Source organism: Leptonychotes weddellii, chromosome 5 (assembly GCF_054177405.1).
Source record: "Leptonychotes weddellii isolate Sample4059 chromosome 5, ASM5417740v2, whole genome shotgun sequence".
NCBI lineage: Eukaryota > Metazoa > Chordata > Mammalia > Carnivora > Phocidae > Leptonychotes > Leptonychotes weddellii.
This window is the reverse complement of record NC_138373.1, coordinates 9,182,007-9,198,705: the sequence shown is the minus strand read 5'-3', so window position 1 is coordinate 9,198,705 and position 16,699 is coordinate 9,182,007. Positions and strand designations below refer to the sequence as shown.

General features: G+C 56.2%; 1 protein-coding gene across 21 annotated transcripts in view; it reads right to left on the bottom strand.

The window, feature by feature from the left end:
- Positions 1 to 8,303: 8,303 nt before the first annotated feature.
- ELN (elastin) overlaps positions 8,304 to 16,699 on the bottom strand; it is a 30,774-nt gene continuing 22,378 nt past the window's right edge. For 13 of the 21 annotated variants that reach the window (XM_081819567.1, XM_081819556.1, XM_081819560.1 and 10 more), the window contains 13 exons: positions 16,488 to 16,559; positions 16,345 to 16,404; positions 15,789 to 15,914; positions 15,057 to 15,095; positions 13,601 to 13,654; positions 13,442 to 13,501; positions 13,169 to 13,234; positions 12,576 to 12,614; positions 12,331 to 12,384; positions 11,880 to 11,924; positions 11,463 to 11,492; positions 10,826 to 10,876; positions 8,304 to 9,570 (listed from right to left, as the gene is read on the bottom strand). In XM_081819567.1, the coding sequence (XP_081675693.1) occupies positions 9,527 to 9,570; positions 10,826 to 10,876; positions 11,463 to 11,492; positions 11,880 to 11,924; positions 12,331 to 12,384; positions 12,576 to 12,614; positions 13,169 to 13,234; positions 13,442 to 13,501; positions 13,601 to 13,654; positions 15,057 to 15,095; positions 15,789 to 15,914; positions 16,345 to 16,404; positions 16,488 to 16,559 (740 nt within the window). In that variant the 3' untranslated portion in view covers positions 8,304 to 9,526. The remainder of the gene's footprint in view (positions 9,571 to 10,825; positions 10,877 to 11,462; positions 11,493 to 11,879; positions 11,925 to 12,330; positions 12,385 to 12,575; positions 12,615 to 13,168; positions 13,235 to 13,441; positions 13,502 to 13,600; positions 13,655 to 15,056; positions 15,096 to 15,788; positions 15,915 to 16,344; positions 16,405 to 16,487; positions 16,560 to 16,699) is intronic. The other 8 variants (XM_081819552.1, XM_081819568.1, XM_081819563.1 and 5 more) reach the window with 7 other exon arrangements.

Sequence of the window (16,699 nt, the reverse complement as noted above, 5' to 3'; positions counted from 1 at the left end):
CATCCTGCCTAGAAGTGGAGAATCCTAGAATGCTGGACCTGGGGAGGGGGCGACCCTTTATCCCTTTAGACGCACCCTCCCACTTCATCCCATTGCAGACAGGTGGTGAGTGGAGAGGTTGAGCACCATGCCGAGGGGTGCCCAGTGAACAAGGGGCAGAGCGGCCTCGACTTGGGCTCTACATAATCATGTGTGTGTAGAATCCTCTAGCCAGGGCCCACTGCCAATGGCCTGCAAAGCAAGGACACTCACCCCTGGGTGCAAAATACAGTTCCTGGAGGAGGGAAGAAAATATTAGAATTTTAATTTCTTTTCTTTTCTTTTTAAGATTTTATTTATTTTTTGACAGAGAGAGACAGTGAGAGAGGGAACACACGCAGGGGGAGTGGGAGAGGGAGAAGCAGGCTTCCCGCCCAGGAGAGAGCCCGACGCAGGGCTCGATCCCAGGACCCTGGGATCATGACGTGAGCCGAAGGCAGACGCTCAACGACTGAGCCACCCAGGCGCCCCTAGAATTTTAATTTCTTTCTTTCTTTTTTTTTTTAATTTATTTGAGACAGAGAGAATGAGATACAGAGAGCATGAGAGGGAGGAGGGTCAGAGGGAGAAGCAGACTCCCTGCCGAGCAGGGAGGCCGATGCGGGACTCGATCCCGGGACTCCAGGATCATGACCTGAGCCGAAGGCAGTCGCTCAACCAACTGAGCCACCCAGGCGCCCTAGAATTTTAATTTCTGACAAGAAAGAACCTGGGCTCTTAAAATACTTAATATTTAGGTTGGTGTCAGTGTCCTTGCTCTGTTTGTTGGTCGGATGGCTTCGGGAGCAGGCCACAGTGCAGGCTGGAGGAGGGCACAGAGTGGATCTGGAGGGGCCATGCACCTGTGCCTAGTTAGCTGAGTGATATTGTCAAGTTTTAACAAAACTAACACAGAATGGACTGGTGGCTGCTAAAGATTCCTGAAAAGAAAGCCGAGATCAAAGCCAATGCTGATACTGCAAGACAAACAAAAAGATGGAGCTGGGCTTCTATCCTTGGTAGGAACTGCTTGTCAGCCCCCGTCCCGGCAGAACCAGTGACTGGCTCATCAAATCTGACGTATTCAGTCACATTGCTCATATAAGGTATTACATCTTTTTTTTCTTTTTAAGACAAAAAAAGAATTTTGTACTTTTAAGTAATATAATCGTTCAAGTATTGTTTTTCATCTTTTGAGGACTCTTCGTAAACGGCTTTTGCACGGTTATGGGATGACCATGTTTTGTTCGCATAGTCAAGTACGTCTATGATTTAAGTGAGTATGAGTATGTGTGTGTGGTGGGGAGCAAATTAAGAGCCCCGGCTTGGATGCATTAAGTTTTGGGTGCTTGTTTGCCATCCAAGTGGCAAATGTGTGTGTGTGTGTGTGTGTGTGTGTGTGTATATGATGTTTGCTCAAAAATATTTTACTGATGGGGTTCACGATAAAAATTTTCTAGATGAGGGGTCAAGAGCCCTGGGGGGAAAGGCTCGTTTACTCCAGGTCAGTGATTAGGATTTGTCCAAACTTGCTAAATTGATGTCTGGCTAAACACAAGCTGGTGACAAGCAAGAAGCTCCATGGGGGATGGAGACACTGTCACAGGATGAGCCCAAGGCTGTCACCCAGGGCAGGGGCCTGAGCCTGAGCTGTCCTAGCCTCGGGACAAAGAGATGGCATCACGGAATCCCTGCGGTCAGACACAGTCTGCCCCCTTCTCTCCCACTCTGGGTGACCTCACCCAGGCATGTTGCTTGGTGCTCCCCTGCCCCGTCTTTGAACTGCAGGACCTAAGGACCCAAATGTCTCCTTGGCACCTCCACTTTGATGGCAAATGGGCACCTCACACTTAATGTGTCCAGGCCAGAGCTCTTAATTGGTGCCTGGAGCTGCTCTTCCGCAGCTGTTCCTCATCTCAGTAAATGACAATACCATCATCTAGTGGTTCAGGTCCAAACTTGCAGGTGCCCTTGACTTCTCTCATCCTCTCCCCTTGCCCCTTGCCATCTGATCGTCAGCACATTCTTTTGGCTTTCTGTACAGAATATATCCAGAATTCCACCATTTCTCCCTCCTCCCTGGTCTAGCTGGGTGTACAGGGCAATAGTCCCCAGGTCGTGTCCTTTTATTACCCTTCGGAGCCTCCAAACACATGGGTCAAAGTGTGACATTTTCTTGCTTTTAAACCCAAAGCCCTTACTTCGACCTTTACAGGACTTAGCCCCTGGCTAGTTCTTTGCTTTTACTTCTTTTCTCCTTGCTCACTTTTGTTAACCACGGTGCACCTCTTGTGCTGTTCTAACTTCCCAAGCATGCGCTCATCACAGGGTCTTTGACGGGAGGTCAGGTATCCCCACCCCTTCCAATAATGTACCATTCTTTGTCACTCCCTATCTTCTTTCCTGGCTTTTATTTCTTTTTAATTTTTAAAAATATTTTTTTCAGTTTATTTATTTTTTAAAGATTTTATCTATTTATTTGAGCATGAGCAGGAGGAGGAGTAAAGGGAGAGGGAGAAGCAGACTTCGCACTGAGCAGGGAGCTCCATGTGGGGCTCGATCCCGGAACCCTGAGATCAGGACCTGAGCCGAAGGCAGACGCTTAACTGACTGAGCCACTCAGGCGCCCCAAAAGTTTATTTATTTTTTTAGCAATCTCTACACCCAATGTGGAGCTTGAACACACAACTCTTCCTACTAAGCCAGCCCAGTTCCCCCATCCTGGCTTTTAATCCTCATGGCTCTGATTCCCCTGATATTAGAGTGAATCCTTTACTGACTGTCTCCTGAGGGCTGCTCTAGCAAATCACCACAAACTCGGTCTAAGTGAACATGAGTACGTGTGTGTGGTGGGGAGCAGATTCACAAACAACAGAAATTGACTTGCTCACAGTTCTGGAGACCAGAAGTCTGAAATCAGTTTGAGCCCAAATCAAAGGCTGCACTCCTTCTGGAAGCTCTAGAGGAGAATCAGTGCCTTTCTTCTAGCTGCTTCTTTTTTCAATTGTGGTAAAAAGCACATAATATAAATTTACCATCTTAATCATTTTTTGCTTTAAGGAGGCTCCACGCCTAGCACAGAGCCCAGTGCGGGGATCGAACTCATGACCCTGAGCTCAAGACCTGAGTGGAGGGGCGCCTGGGTGGTTCAGTCGTTGGGCGTCTGCCTTTGGCTCAGGCCATGGTCCCGGGGTCCTGGGATCGAGCCCTGCATCGGGCTCCCTGCTCAGCGGGAAGGCTGCTTCTCCCTCTCCCACTCCCCCTGCTTGTGTTCCCTCTCTCACTGTGTCTCTCTCTGTCAAATAAATCTTAAAAATCTTAAAAAAAAATCTTAAAAAATTAAAAAAAAAAAAAAAAACGACCTGAGCGGAGATCAAGAGCCAGACACCCAACCAAGTGAGCCACCCAGGCGCCCCCCATCTTAACCCTTTTATTTTTTTTTTGAGAGAGAGAGAGAGAGAGAGCGCTAGCTCGCACGTGCACGTGACCAGGGAAGAGGGAAAGGGAGAGAGAGAATCTTAAGCAGGCTCCACGCCCAGTGTGGAGCCCAACGTGGGGCTCAGTCCCGGGACCCCAAGATCATGACCTGAGCAGAAATCAAGAGTCGGATGCTTAACCGACTGCGCCACCCAGGCGCCCCTGTTTGTTAAACTTCTAATTTTGTTCATGTATTATTTTCCTGATTTTGTTTAGCTCACTGTGTTACAGCTCACTGGACTTCTTTAGGACAATTATTTTGCATTCTCTATCAGGTAGCTCATGGCTCTACCTTTCTTTTTTTTATTTATTTTTTAAAGATTTTATTTATTTATTTGATAGAGATAGAGAGAAGGAGAGCACAAGCAGGGGGAGTGGCAGGCAGAGGGAGAGGAAGAGGCAGGCTCCCCGCTGAGTAAGGAGCCCGACGTGGGGCTTGATCCCAGGACTCTGGGATCATGACCTGAGCCGAAGGCAGCCGCTTAACTGACTGAGCCACCCAGGCGCCCCTCTACCTTTCTTTAGAGTTGGTTACTGGAGCTTTATTAGTTTCCTTTGGCAGTGTCATGTTTACTGGATTCTTCATGATCTGTGTGGCCTTGCCTGGATTTCTCAGCACTGAACACTGACACCCCTTCCAGTCTTTACAGACTCATTTTGATAGCTGAAGACCTGTTCCTGCCAGTTCCCTGGATTTATGGGTCTGTCTCTGGGATTGTGTTATAGTGGGGCTGGAGCTGGGTCTCATTTGTTGGGCCCACCGTGGGGTCCCACCCAAGGGCATGGGTGGGCATGGCTTCTGCTGGGTCCTTGAATGTGCTTTCGTTGCAATACTGGGCTGGTCCTTGGGTGGGCGGAGCTGCTTCCAGGCCACGGTACAATGGGGCTGGAGCCAAGTCATGGGGCTGTTTTAGGGACTATAGTCGGGTCTGAGGCCAGCAGTCCTGTCTACTGGGGGCTGGATGGGCATTCCTGCTCCTGGATCCTGTGGTGGAGGGGTGGGTGCCAGGATCATGGAGAAGCAGTGTGTGCTAAGTCCATAGCTACTGGTCTACTGACCACAGTTGATGGGCCTGCCACCAGTGTGTGGATCTACCTTCTAAAAATGGTCATCCTGTGGGGCGCCTGGGTGGCTCAGTCAATGGAGCATCTGACTCTTGGTTTGAGCTCAGGTCATGATCTCATGGGTCGTGAGATAGAGCCCCGTGTTGGGCTCTGCCCTCAGCGCGGAGTCTACTTGAAGATTCCCTCCCTCTGCCCCTCTCCCCCAACGCTCTCGCTCTCTCTTAAATAAATAAATAAGTCTTAAAAAAAAAATAAAAGTGGGCATCCTGGGTTTTGGGCACCACTGAGGTTTCACCATCTACCTAGCTCCTAAACCTCCCACAAGCATTTTTGTCCACGAACGGCTGCCAAATATTTGTTTCGGTGAGGGTGTGTGGGCTGGGGATGTATTCTTCCCTCTTGCGGTCCCTTTTCTGTAGTTTTCTCTTCTTGTCATGTTTTTGTCTGATTTTGGTATCAGGGTAATGCTGGCCTCTTAGAATAAACTTGGAAATGTTCCCTCCTCTTTCAGTTTTTTTTGAGGTGGGGGAAGAGTTTCAGGAGGATAGGTGTTCATTCTTTCAATGTTTGGTAGAATTTACCAGTGAAGGGCGCCTGGGTGGCTCAGTGGATTAAGCGTCTGTCTTTGGCTCAGGTCATGATCCCCAGGATCCTGGGATTGAGTCCTGCATGGGGCTCCCTGCTCAGCGGGAAGCCTGCTTCTCCCTCTGCCCACCCCCCACCCCCCGTCCTCCCCTTGGGCTTGTGCTCTCGCGCTCTCTCTCTTGCAAAAAATAAATAAATAAAATCTTAAAAAAAAGAATTTACCAGTGAAGCCATCTGGTCCTGGGCTTTTCTTTGTTGGGAGAATTTTTATTATTGATTCAATCTCCTTGTTAGTCGTCTTTTCAGATTTTCTATTTCTTCATGATTCAGTCTTGCTTTGTGGTGTGTTTGTACGAATTTATCCATTTCTTCTGGGTTGTCCCAATTTGTTGGCATACAGTCTGTCCAGATTGTTATAAGGATATTTGTGATGGCATTTAGCGCCAACCAGGATAATCTCCCCATCTCAGGATCCTTAACTGAATCACATCTGCAAAGACTCTTTTCCCATATAAGGTAACTGTTATGGGCTGAATTGTATCTCTGCAAAATTCGTATGTTGAAATCCTACCCCCAGTACCTCAGAATGCAACTGTGTTTGGAGAGAGAGCCTTTAACGAGGCAATTAGGTTAAAATGGTCATCAGAATGGGCTCTGGTCCAATCTGACTGGTGTCCTTATAAGACGAGGAGATTAGGAACAGATATGCACAGAGCGGAGACCACCGTGGGAAGACACAGGGAGAACAAGCTGAGGAGAGGGGTCTCAGAAGAAACCAACCCTGCCCACACCTTGATCTTGATCTTCTGGTCTCCAAAACTGTGAGAAAATAAATTTTTGTTTTTGAAGCCCCCCAGTCTGGGGTACATGGCTATGGCCGCCTGAGCAGACTAATGCAGTTAATAGTCATAGGGTTAGTTGGTAATATTCACAAGGCTCAGGACCCGGATACCTTTGGGGCTATTATCCAGCCTAACACATTCACTTACCATCTTTCTACCGTAGTGCGTAACTAAGAAAAGCAGGGCATTTATGTATTTTATTTTAAAGATTTTATTTATTTAGAGAAAGAGAGAATGAGAGAGAGAGAGAGAGAGAGCACATGAGAGGGGGGAGAGGGTCAGAGGGAGAAGCAGACTCCCTGCTGAGCAGGGAGCCCGATGCAGAACTCGATCCTGGGACTCCAGGATCGTGACCTGAGCTGAAGGCAGACGCTTAACCAACTTGTTCTTCAGGCAGTGTTTAGCCCCAGGGGAATTTACATTCTGGTGTGGGGAGTCAGATGAGGAACAAAGAGGTGAAATATCCTGTGTCACATGGTGGCAGGCGCTCTGGAGAGAAAGCAGGCAGGGACAGGTGAGGGAGGAGGGGACAGTTTGTGATTTTAGACAGGGAGATGGAGGAGGTGACATTGGAGTCACTGAAGGCCGGGCGGGAGCCAAGCACCTTGATAGCAGAGGGAAGAGCGCTCCGGGCAGGGGAGACAGCAGATGCTGACCCACAGCGGGGTGGCCTGCTCCCTGCAAGGAAAAGAGAGAGGGCCCGTGGAAGTGCCTGGCCTGACGGAGGGCGGGGGAGCGGGACGTGGGGTCAGAACAGCAGGTCCCACTCAGGTGGGGGCTCCGAGGCCGTCAGAAGGCCTTTCTGGCTTTGGCCCTGAGAGAGATGGGAGCCATGGCAGGATTTTGAGTGGATGCATGGCTTGACTTGACTTAGGTGTTTTGTTTTTTTTTTTTTTAAAGATTTTATTTATTTATTCATGAGAGAGAAAGAGAGAGGCAGAGGCAGAGGGAGATGCAGACTCTCCGCCCGACGTGGGACTCAATCCCAGGACCCTGGGATCATGACCTGAGCCGAAGACAGACGCCTAACCATCTGAGCCACCCAGGTGCCCTTGACTTAGGTTTTAAAGGGATTTTTTTTTTTTTTTTGGCTGCTACGTGGAGAGAAGGCTAATGGGGAGCCCGGGAGAGAATCGGGGAGTGAGGAAGCTACTGTGGTCATCTGGGCAAGTGCTCCTGGCGGACCAGGGTACCCAGCCCTGGAGGCTGTGAGAAGGGGCTGGACTCTGGGCGTCTCCTGGAGGTAGCATTGTGGGATTTGCTGGGCAATCTGCTGTGGGGAGTTGGAAGAGAGGAGTCACATTGTCACGGGGGTGTCACCCCTGTGGGTCTCCAGGAAGCCGCCCCTCCCCCTTTCCTCCCTGCGGCCCCCTCCCTGCAGGTGCTCCACCTGTCCAGACCCTCCTCCTTGGTCTTCCCAGTAAATTGCTTTTTTCGCTCCACTGTGCCCTGGGATATCCTCCCAGAGCATCACCCCACCTGCTTCTCCTTCCATCCCAGCCCCTCCTGGCTTTGCAGGCAAACACGCAGATACCCAGGCTCCCGACAAACAGCTCCCTCGCCTCCCTGCTGCTTTATGGGTGTGCCCAGCAGCTGTGGGGTCGGATGCAGGCGTGAGGCCATGTGGGCCCCGGAAGTGGAATTGGTGGTGGTGGGGAGGGGATTCTAGAATCTGGCACCCAGGGCGTGGTGTGAAGGGGAGTTGTGGGCTCTAGGTGGGCACATGCCCAGGCCCCGTGGATTTCTGGCCCCGAGGGGAGGGGAATGGCCCTGGGGCTGGGGGCCTCCGAGGGTGGTACTGAGGCTCCCAGTGACACCTGCAGGACCTCACTTGTTGGGTTTTAGCAAGAACTGAAGCGGTGCCGTGTGGGTGAATGGCTCTTCCTTCGAGGGGATGTCTCAGAGGGAAGCCCGTCTTCAGGTTTGCTTAGGTGGGGCCGTTTCTCCCCTCTCCGCGTGGCTGTTCACCAAGGCCAAGGGTTTGGTTTGGACAGGAGGGTCATTTTGTTTCCTCTACCCCTTCAGCTCTACCCTCAGCGCCTGGAGGCCACCTACCAGGCCCTGTGCCCAAGGTCTTGGGCCCAAGGGGCAGGCCTAGGAAGGTATGGCTGGGTGGGTGAGCCACCTCCTCAGGGGAGGCCCATGTGGGTGTGCATGCGTGGGGCTGGCTGGCCGGGCTTTCATTGCTAAAGGGCGAGCAGACCTTGGAGAAGGGTTGATACACCCAGAGCAGGTGATTTTGGCAAAGAGCCCCCCCAGTACACCTGTTTCTGCCCTGGGGGCAGAGGAGAGAGGACAAAGGAGGCCTTGACCCAGTTTCCTTCAAAAGGTTTTCATTTATTAGTCTTTTCTTAAGCAGTTAATTCTCTTTTCATATTTAAAAGGAAAAAAAAAGGTATGTGTTTTCATCCAGAGTTATACCAAAGTGATTAAGATGAATCTTCTCCTGGGGAATATAGCTCCCAGATCAGAAGAAAAAAAAAATTTTTTTTTTTTTCAATTAACCACGAAAATAAAACCAGGAGAACGTCAACAATCCAAAATCATCCCCAAATATCCAGGACAAAAAATAAAATATTTATTGATCTATCACAGCGAGACACAAAGAAACGGGCGGGGCAGGGGTGGGAAATGCTCTGAAGTGGGTACAGTGGTTCGAGGGAAGGACGGGGGGGTATACAGTACTGCATGGGGGGGACCCAGGTCGGGGAGGAGATTCCTGCCGCCCCAGCTGGTGTAGCTCCTCACACCCTGTGTGCTCAGGCCCCATCGTAGGGGTGTGTGTGGCGGGGGGGAGGCAGGGCACAGGTCGCCAGGACACATTAACCAGGTTGATGGTGGGGGCACCCAGCCAGCTAGCGGTGCTGGGCAGTCAGCTGGGGACAAGGATGGATGGACGGATGGACAGATGGCTGGATGAATTCCACAAGAGCAAAAGCGCTGTTCCCAGTGGGGGTCTTCCCATCCGCAGGTGTCCCAGACGTGGGGAATAGGTGGGGGGGCAAGGGGGCTGAGAGATGGTATGACCGAATCCAGCTTGAGGCTTTAGGTGCTTAGGTACCAACTGGACCGCAGCCGGGGTTGGGGGGTGGTTCTGGTGGGCAGGGGGAGGTGGGACTGCCCAGGGAGTGTCCGCACCATCTTCAGAGGAGTCCCAAGGGAGGGGGTTCCCGAGGGGCCGCCCTTCCCTCCTCCCTCCCCCCAGGAAGATGAGAGCACCAGCATGTAGCACCAAGTTCCCTGGAGATGGAGAGTGTGTGGAGGGGGAGCTCCTGGGTGGGAAGGGGGTGAGGGCGGGGGGCTAAGCCCACCCACCCCCGGCCTCTGAAGTTGGGGGCCTCCTGGGGTCCACTTGGCCACCTCTCTTGTTTCCTTGCTTTGTGGATTTCCAAGGCCACCCAGCCTGGCCTGTCCCCTCCCAGGGTGGGGACGGGGGAGGGGGGATGGGGGGTGGGGGAGGGGGTCACAAGGGGTTTACATTCTCCACCAAGCAGTAGCACCAACGTTGATGAGGTCGCGAGTCAGGGGTCCCGGGAAGCTCACTTTCTCTTCCGGCCACAGGATTTCCCCAGGCAGGCCCCACCTGGGCGGGAGAAGGCACTCATGACGGTCCGACCCCTCCGGGGTCCTGCTCAAGCCCCTGACCGCTTGGAGCAGCTCCAAGGTCTTCTCACACCCACATCAACACAGTGGGGAACAGAGGCTCCAAAGCCATGAGAAGCCTGGCCACAACCTCCCACCAAACTCTGAGCCATTGCACTACCGTAACTCCTCCCAGGCAGGGGGGTGGGAGCAGGGCCCATGGGATGGTGGCCTAATCAAGGCTCAGGGAGGGGAAGGGCCCTGGCCTGGACAAGGTCTCTATGTTCTGAGTCCACTGCGTTTGGGAAGGCTTCAGCGAGCAGCTCTGAGCGCACCGATTGGCAAGCCTCGTTTTAAGCCATCAAGGCACCGCTGTCTGGTAGCAGGGCCTGATGTAGTTTCTACCCCTGGGCAGCTCAACACGGCTCCTTACCGCCACCTGGTGGCAGCGATCAGCCGAGCGGGGCAGGGACAGGCTTCTCCCTGTGAAGCTCCTCCAGTGTGTTTGGAAAGCAGTGTGATCAGGCCACACGCATCAAGTGGTACCTGAGAGTGGGTTACCCTGGACAGGGTTGGGCTGGTCTTGCCTCTGCCTCTCCCAGCCCTGGCCCCAGCTGCCCTATCTGTGTCGTGGGAAACAGGTGGGGAAGGAAGGGATTCCACAGCCTGAGTAGACACAGGGGTGGAGCTGGGCGTCTTTGGGTCTCCTCTGGGAACTGTTGGGAGGTGCCTTGGGGGGTGGTGACCATTATCTGTCCCCCCCACACACACACACATTCCCAGAGGCACGTCTGCAACTTTGAGCAAGGGTGTGGCTCTGTCTGGACCAGATGGTGGCCTCTGCCCACCCTGCCTGGCTAGGGGCACCTTGGGTCCCCCATCCACCCCTCAAATTCCCTGACTCTAAGGTCCATTGTCCCATTTACTCTCTCTTCCTCTGTTCCTCCAAGTTCCTCCCTCGCCCTCCTCCTTTCTCTTTCCCTTGGCTCCTCCCGGTGGGTAGCCGGGAGGGAGAAACTGCCAGGCCTGGCTTGGGGAGAGCCTGGAGGGTCCCAGGCCCACTCTTAGCTCTGGGTGTCTGTGTCGGAGGTAGACGCAGGGATGGGGGTGAGGTGACCAGCTCCCCCCAGCCTCCCCACTCCCTCCCCGCTAGGCCTGCTCCAAACACGCTGCTCCCAGGCTGATGGACCCCAGCCCTTTGCCTCTGTCCGCTCCTCCCCGCCATGCCCTCTCCCAGGGGCTGAGTCTCTACTCACCTGGGAATCCCAGGGCTCCCAGGGCCCCTCCATAGGGCTTGGGAGGTTTGCCTGTGGAGGGAAGGGTGGGGGTTGGGGAGGCGGCCAAGCTTTGCTGCCTCTCCCAGAACCCCCACCATGTACCAGGCCTCCAGCCTGTCACAGAAGGTTCTGAAGACCTTCCTGCCCCCAGCCTGGCCTTCGGTCTCACCCAGCTGGACACCTGCTCTGCTCCTTATGAACGGTATCCTGCCTGTGGTGGTCTGAGCAGCTAGGAAGATGCCCCCGCCCACCAGTCAGACCCCAGCCACGCAGACTGCCCCACCTAAAAAGCCCTAGGCTTTGGCCTCCCTAACCACCTGCTTGAACAGACCTTGTTTTCCCCTTACATGCTTCCTTTCCTTTTCTGTGGGGTCTCATCAGGTTCTACAGTTACACCAGAGATGGGGGCTGGCCCAGGTCTCTGTCTCCTGGTGTCATGTCAAATGCCAGGCTGCGAGCCCCGGGAATGGGATCCTTGCCCCCCCACGCATCCCTACATCCCACAACTGAATTTCCTTGGCATCGGAGGGCCAGCCTAGGGCCATGGCCTCGGTCACTGCTGCCACAGTAGCACCCCACCCCCACTCCACGAAAGTAGCTCAGGGCCCTGACTCACCACCAATGCCCAGGCCCCCGGCTCCGCCACCTGCAGGACAAGGGGAGGGGCTATGAGTGAGTCCACTCTGGGGAGCCCGCCAAGCCTCCCTCCCGCCCCCCGGGGCAGCCAAGTTCTGGGCCTGGGTGTCAGGAGCCCTCAGCTCGGCCTCAGTCATCGTGTGACCTTGGGCAAGTCCCTGGCACTGTCTGAACCTCAGTGTGCCTCGTCTGGAACGTGGTGCTTTGGAAAAGCTGATGCTCCCTGGCCTTGCAGGGGAGGGGGAGGAGAAGGAGGGGAGGCCCGGCTTCGTGTAAGGGAGGCCATGGGTCTACCCCCGGGTCCTGGCTCCGCTCTTCCGAGCAGAGGAAGCAGGGGAGTGGGCAGGATGGGGCTGGAGCGCCAGGCCGGGCCAGGGGACAGGGAGCCTGGGTGTACCTGGGTAAATAGGGGACAGTCCGAAGCCAGGTCTTGCTGCAACTCCTGTGGGAGGGGTTCGGGGTTGGCGTGGGGCAGGCCCTGCTCCGGCCTCATCACCTCCTGCCTCTCTGCCCAGGACCACCTCCTCCCCGCCGCGTGCCCCTCGCTGGCGGAGCAGTTTCCCTAACAAGTCTTGTCTCCGCCCAGCACCCTGACAGGGGCCCCCGCACCCCCAGCTCATCAGCCTGTGTCTGTCGCCTACGGTGTACCCGCTGGTCTGAGGCCTGCCCCTTTGCCCAGGATGTTTCCTTTCCTGGACTGCTCCCTCCACCCTGTCTCTCTCTCTCTCTCTCTCTCTCTCTCTCGTGTCCTTGAGCTAGATGTGGCTCTAGGAGTCCCCCTTGCTAGCCAGACAGGCCTCCTCTAGACCCAGGCGGAGCAGAGGATCTCACAGAGAGATGGCCCCTACCTCCGACTTGGAATGGCCTGGTGGCTCCCAGGACACCTTCTAGACCAGCGGCACCTGAGGAGAGGGTGGGCTGGGTCTGGATGAGGCACAGCTGAAGGGGCCCTGAGCCCCCTCTCTGGGTACTGGGGTCGGGGACATCCTGGGCAGGCCTTCAGGGGTAGTGTGAGCGGACTGAGGCGGGAGCTGGGGCAGGGATGGGGTGGGGGCAGAGACAGCCTGCTGCCTGGACGGAGGGAGCAACTCACCATATTTGGCTGCTTTAGCAGCTGCGGCCGGGGACACACCTGGGGAGACATGGGGCCAGAGGGCTCAGGAATAGCACCGCCCTCCCGGAGTCCTGTCCCCTCCTGGCCTGCTCACCCACTCACCACCTGCCACCATCCTCCCATCTTCCCCAAAGTCTTTAGTGAGCTATTCCTGCGTGTCCAGTCAGGAGCACACAGGATGAGACACAGTGATGGCCCACGATAGAGTGACATGTCAACGCGGTGGACACCACCCGCCCCCCCCGGCGGTGGCAGAGACTTTGGGGAAAAAATGTCCCTCCCAACTTTGCTTTTCTCCTCTGGAAAATGGGCACAACCATCGTCATCCCGATGAAAACTCCCACTTAAAGTGGGTGGGTAGGCTGACACGGGAGAGGGAGAGGAGGGGTGCCCAGCTGCACTCAGTGGCCCCAGCGTGCACTTGCTGAAGGTCCTCCAAATGCTGCCAGCCAGCCTAGGGCAGGTGTGGCAGGTGGGAAGGAAGCTCAGTCTCTCTCTCTCTCTCTCTCTCTCTCACACACACACACAAACACACGCCCCCTGCACCCTCTGATTCCAGAGCAGTCCCTCACCTCCAAGGCCTCCGAGCCCCCCGACTCCGAGCCCCCCGACTCCCAGGCCTCCGGGTCCCCCGAGGCCTGTGGAGAGAGCTGTGTGTTAAATTGCTGGTGGGAATGGCAGGGGTCTGTCTGCAGACGGTGGGGTTCTCATCCCAGGACCCAGGTAGAGCCTGAGCTCCCAGGGCCTTGCAGGGCGTGGGCTGGGCTCTGGGGAGCCGATGCCCCTGAGGGCCCCGTGCATGGTCAGAGCCCTCCCCTCAAGTTCCACCCCCAACCAATGCTCACCAAACTGGGCGGCTTTGGCGGCGGCTTTGGCAGCAGCGGCCGAGGCCGCAGGTCCGACTCCTGGGGACACAGAAGGAGCTCAGGGTGTGTAGGGGGGTGGGGGACTCTCCACTGGTCAGTCTTCCTCCCTGCCCACCCTGTCCTGGGCTTTCGACTCACCTGCCACACCGCCTGGGACACCTATTCCGCCGAGAGCCCCGGCACCTCCCACTCCTGGAGAGAAGATGGAAAGTCAGTACCCCAATTTCTTCAGGACGGGGGCTCCCTGCCCCAGGGACGCTAGGCCAGCAGACATGTGGCCAAAGCCATGTGACCCAGTGGAAGGGGCACTGGACAGACACCTGAGTCTGAGTCCTGGCTCTGTCCTGGCCAATTGGGCAAGGGGGGGTCCCCTTGAGCCGCGGCCCGCCCATTTCTGCTCCTTCCCAGCCAGCTAGGGCTGGGAGCCACCGGTAGCCACAGTGGTGGCCATGAGCTGTGGAGGGGAGAAGACTAGACTCCTGTCCTGATAGCCCTGTGTTCGAATTCTGCTTCCTCCACTCATTATAGCTGTCGCCTCTCTGAGCCCCAGAGCCGATGATCCTTACCCTGCTCACGCTGCAGGTGTTTGGGGAGCAAAGGGACACCCCCACTGTGCACATACTCTGAGCTCTGACCCACTGCTCAGTGCGGAGCCGCTGCGTGTGGCCACGGCTAACACCTGATGCAACATTCACGGTTCTCTGTGCTTTGCACGGAGTAGCCGGCTTATTATTCACTGCAGCAGGGAAGGTAGGGACCACTATCATCCCCATTTTGCAGATGAGAAAATTGAGGCACAGCAGAGGTTAAGCAATGTCCTCAAGTTTCCACAGGCAACACATGGCTTGGGAGCCAGCGCCCTCGACTGCTTTGTTTCCCTGGCAACGTCTGTTAGACTCAGGCAGGCCAGCCGCCGGCCAGGAACAGAAGAGGGGCCTGTGGGTCACCAGGCCCGTGCGGGGGTGGGGGCTGAGGAAGCCGGGATTTTCCGAGGTGGAAACTGGCCCCAAGTGGACTGGCCAGGGCTGGTTGGCGGTTCCCTGGCAGGGGCCCTGGTCCGGCTCCTAGGAGGCCAGGAATGCGGGGGCCACAGACAGTGTGGGTCTGTCTGTCCAGGCGGGGCTGCCACGTCCTCCAAGCTCGTGGCAGGCCCAGTCGTGCTGACAGCAAGGTGGGCAGGAGGCCGGGGGCCTAGGTGAGGTGTCCCGGCTCTGCTGACGAGGCAGGCCTGGGCCCTGGCCCCTGGCCTTGGGTCCCATGAAACTGTCAGGGGTCAGGGCCAGAAGGGCCTTCGGGACCACGGTCTTCATCAAGGAACTGCCACCAGGGGCGTTGGAAACGTGAGGGGCGTTTTGAGTTGTCCCGGAGGGGGAGGCATGCTAGGCATTTAGCGGGCAGGAGCCAGGGCTGCTAAACCATCCTTGATGTGTCCCAGAAACTGCCTTTTCCCACCCTGACCCTCCCAGCCTTGTGCTGCAGGTTCTGGGCGCTGGGCCCCGGCCCCGCCGAGGGGAGATGGGTGACCAGGTATTATCAGGGCTGGTGGGGCAGCAAGCAAAGCAACCCCAGGGGGCGGTGTGTGGGGTGCACTCACCATATTTGGCGGCTTTAGCTGCAGCCAGGGTTCCAGGTACTGGGGGGGAAGAGAAAAAGGAAAAGGGGGCTGGTCAGCAGCCGAGGTCTGTGCCCGGGAGCTCTGCCTCCTCCAGGGAGCCCTCCCTGACTTCCTCAGCCTTCATCACTCCTCTCAAAGCTCTGAAGCGGTGGCTCCCCAGCCAGGCGCTCACCCTGCCAGGTAGAGAGCTCCAGTATCTAACCATGCTGCTGCCAGTCTGGTCTGGGGCTGGTTGAAGGCTGAACTGTGCCTCCTCGTCCTATCTGCCCCTTCCTTCTGCTCCAGGCACAGCGTGATCTGCCAGAGGCTGGATGCAGAGCAGGCACTAACTAGGTGAAGAACTGGAGGTCCTAGTGGCCCTCTTGCCATAGTGCTGCTGAAGGGGAGCCGGACTGGCCCACTCATGCCCGCTGACCCCAGGGACCTCCAGCCTCCTTCTCCTGGGTAGTGGGCTACTTTTCAGTTTGGAACCCTGTCACTCCTCTAACTGAGCAGACAGAAACTCTGAAATCTAGCAGCCTGGGGCCCCCTTTGCCTGGCCTGCCACCCATCTGTTACCCCAGTCGTCTCTGATTGCTCAGGAGAACCTAATGGGGGATTCACTATGAGCCCCTGAGTGAGGCTGCTGGAGGATGTGCGGGCAGGAAGAGGGGTCTCCCTTCTCGGAGCTCAGGGGGACAGTTTCCGCCCAGGCCCTACAAGGCCCCTCACCTGCACCTGCCCCAAAGCCAGGAACACCAACTCCAAATCCAGGAATGCCGGCACCAACTCCGAATCCGGGAACGCCGGCACCAACCCCAAAGCCGGGAACACCAACAGGGAGCCCAGCTGCAGCCCCTGGGGGAGATGGGCAGTGGCGGGGGGGCAGCAGGCGAGGAGCATGCGCCCACGGTGGGGGGGGTCCTTCCCAGGGAGCTGAGTCAGCCCTCAGGGAGGGGGTCCAGACGCAAGCAGGGGCCTCCTCCCGCTGAACCTGCCCTCTGTAGTGCCACCAAGAATGGTCTTCCTAAAACGCCCACTGACCGCCAAGTCCAGCCCCTCCCAGGTTGGCATTCAGGGCTGCACGGCAGCTGTGGACACCCCACGTGTCAGACAGGAGGACAGGGGGATCTCAGAGATTGCTTTGCTAGGGTGGGCCCCAGGACCTGAACCCAGGTGTCCCTCATGCCCGATCTGTGCTTCCGACCCCTCTGGTGGCCGCTCTGGGACCCAGTGAGGCTGCATATCGTGCGGGGGGTGTGGGTGCAGCTCAGGCTTGGGTACTCACGGTACTGGGCTTTGGCGGCTGCTTTAGCCGCGGCTTTGGCTGCAGCGGGGGCCCCTGCTCCTGCAGGGAGAGGGAGGGGGTTCAGGGACGGCACCCAGGGAGGATTCAGAGGCCCCTCAGGCCCACTTATTCAGGCAGCTTACCTATAACACCACCGGGACCAATGCCAATGCCGGGACCAATGCCGGGACCCACGCCAATACCGGGGCCTAACCCTGCAAGAGCCGGAAGAGCTCATTCTTAACCAAGTCCTGACCGAGGACAGAAGCCGATGGAAAGAGCAGCGGGCTGGGAGTCAAGAGCCTTGGGATCTTGTCCCAGCCCGGACACAGGCTTGCTGTGTGACGTCAGACAA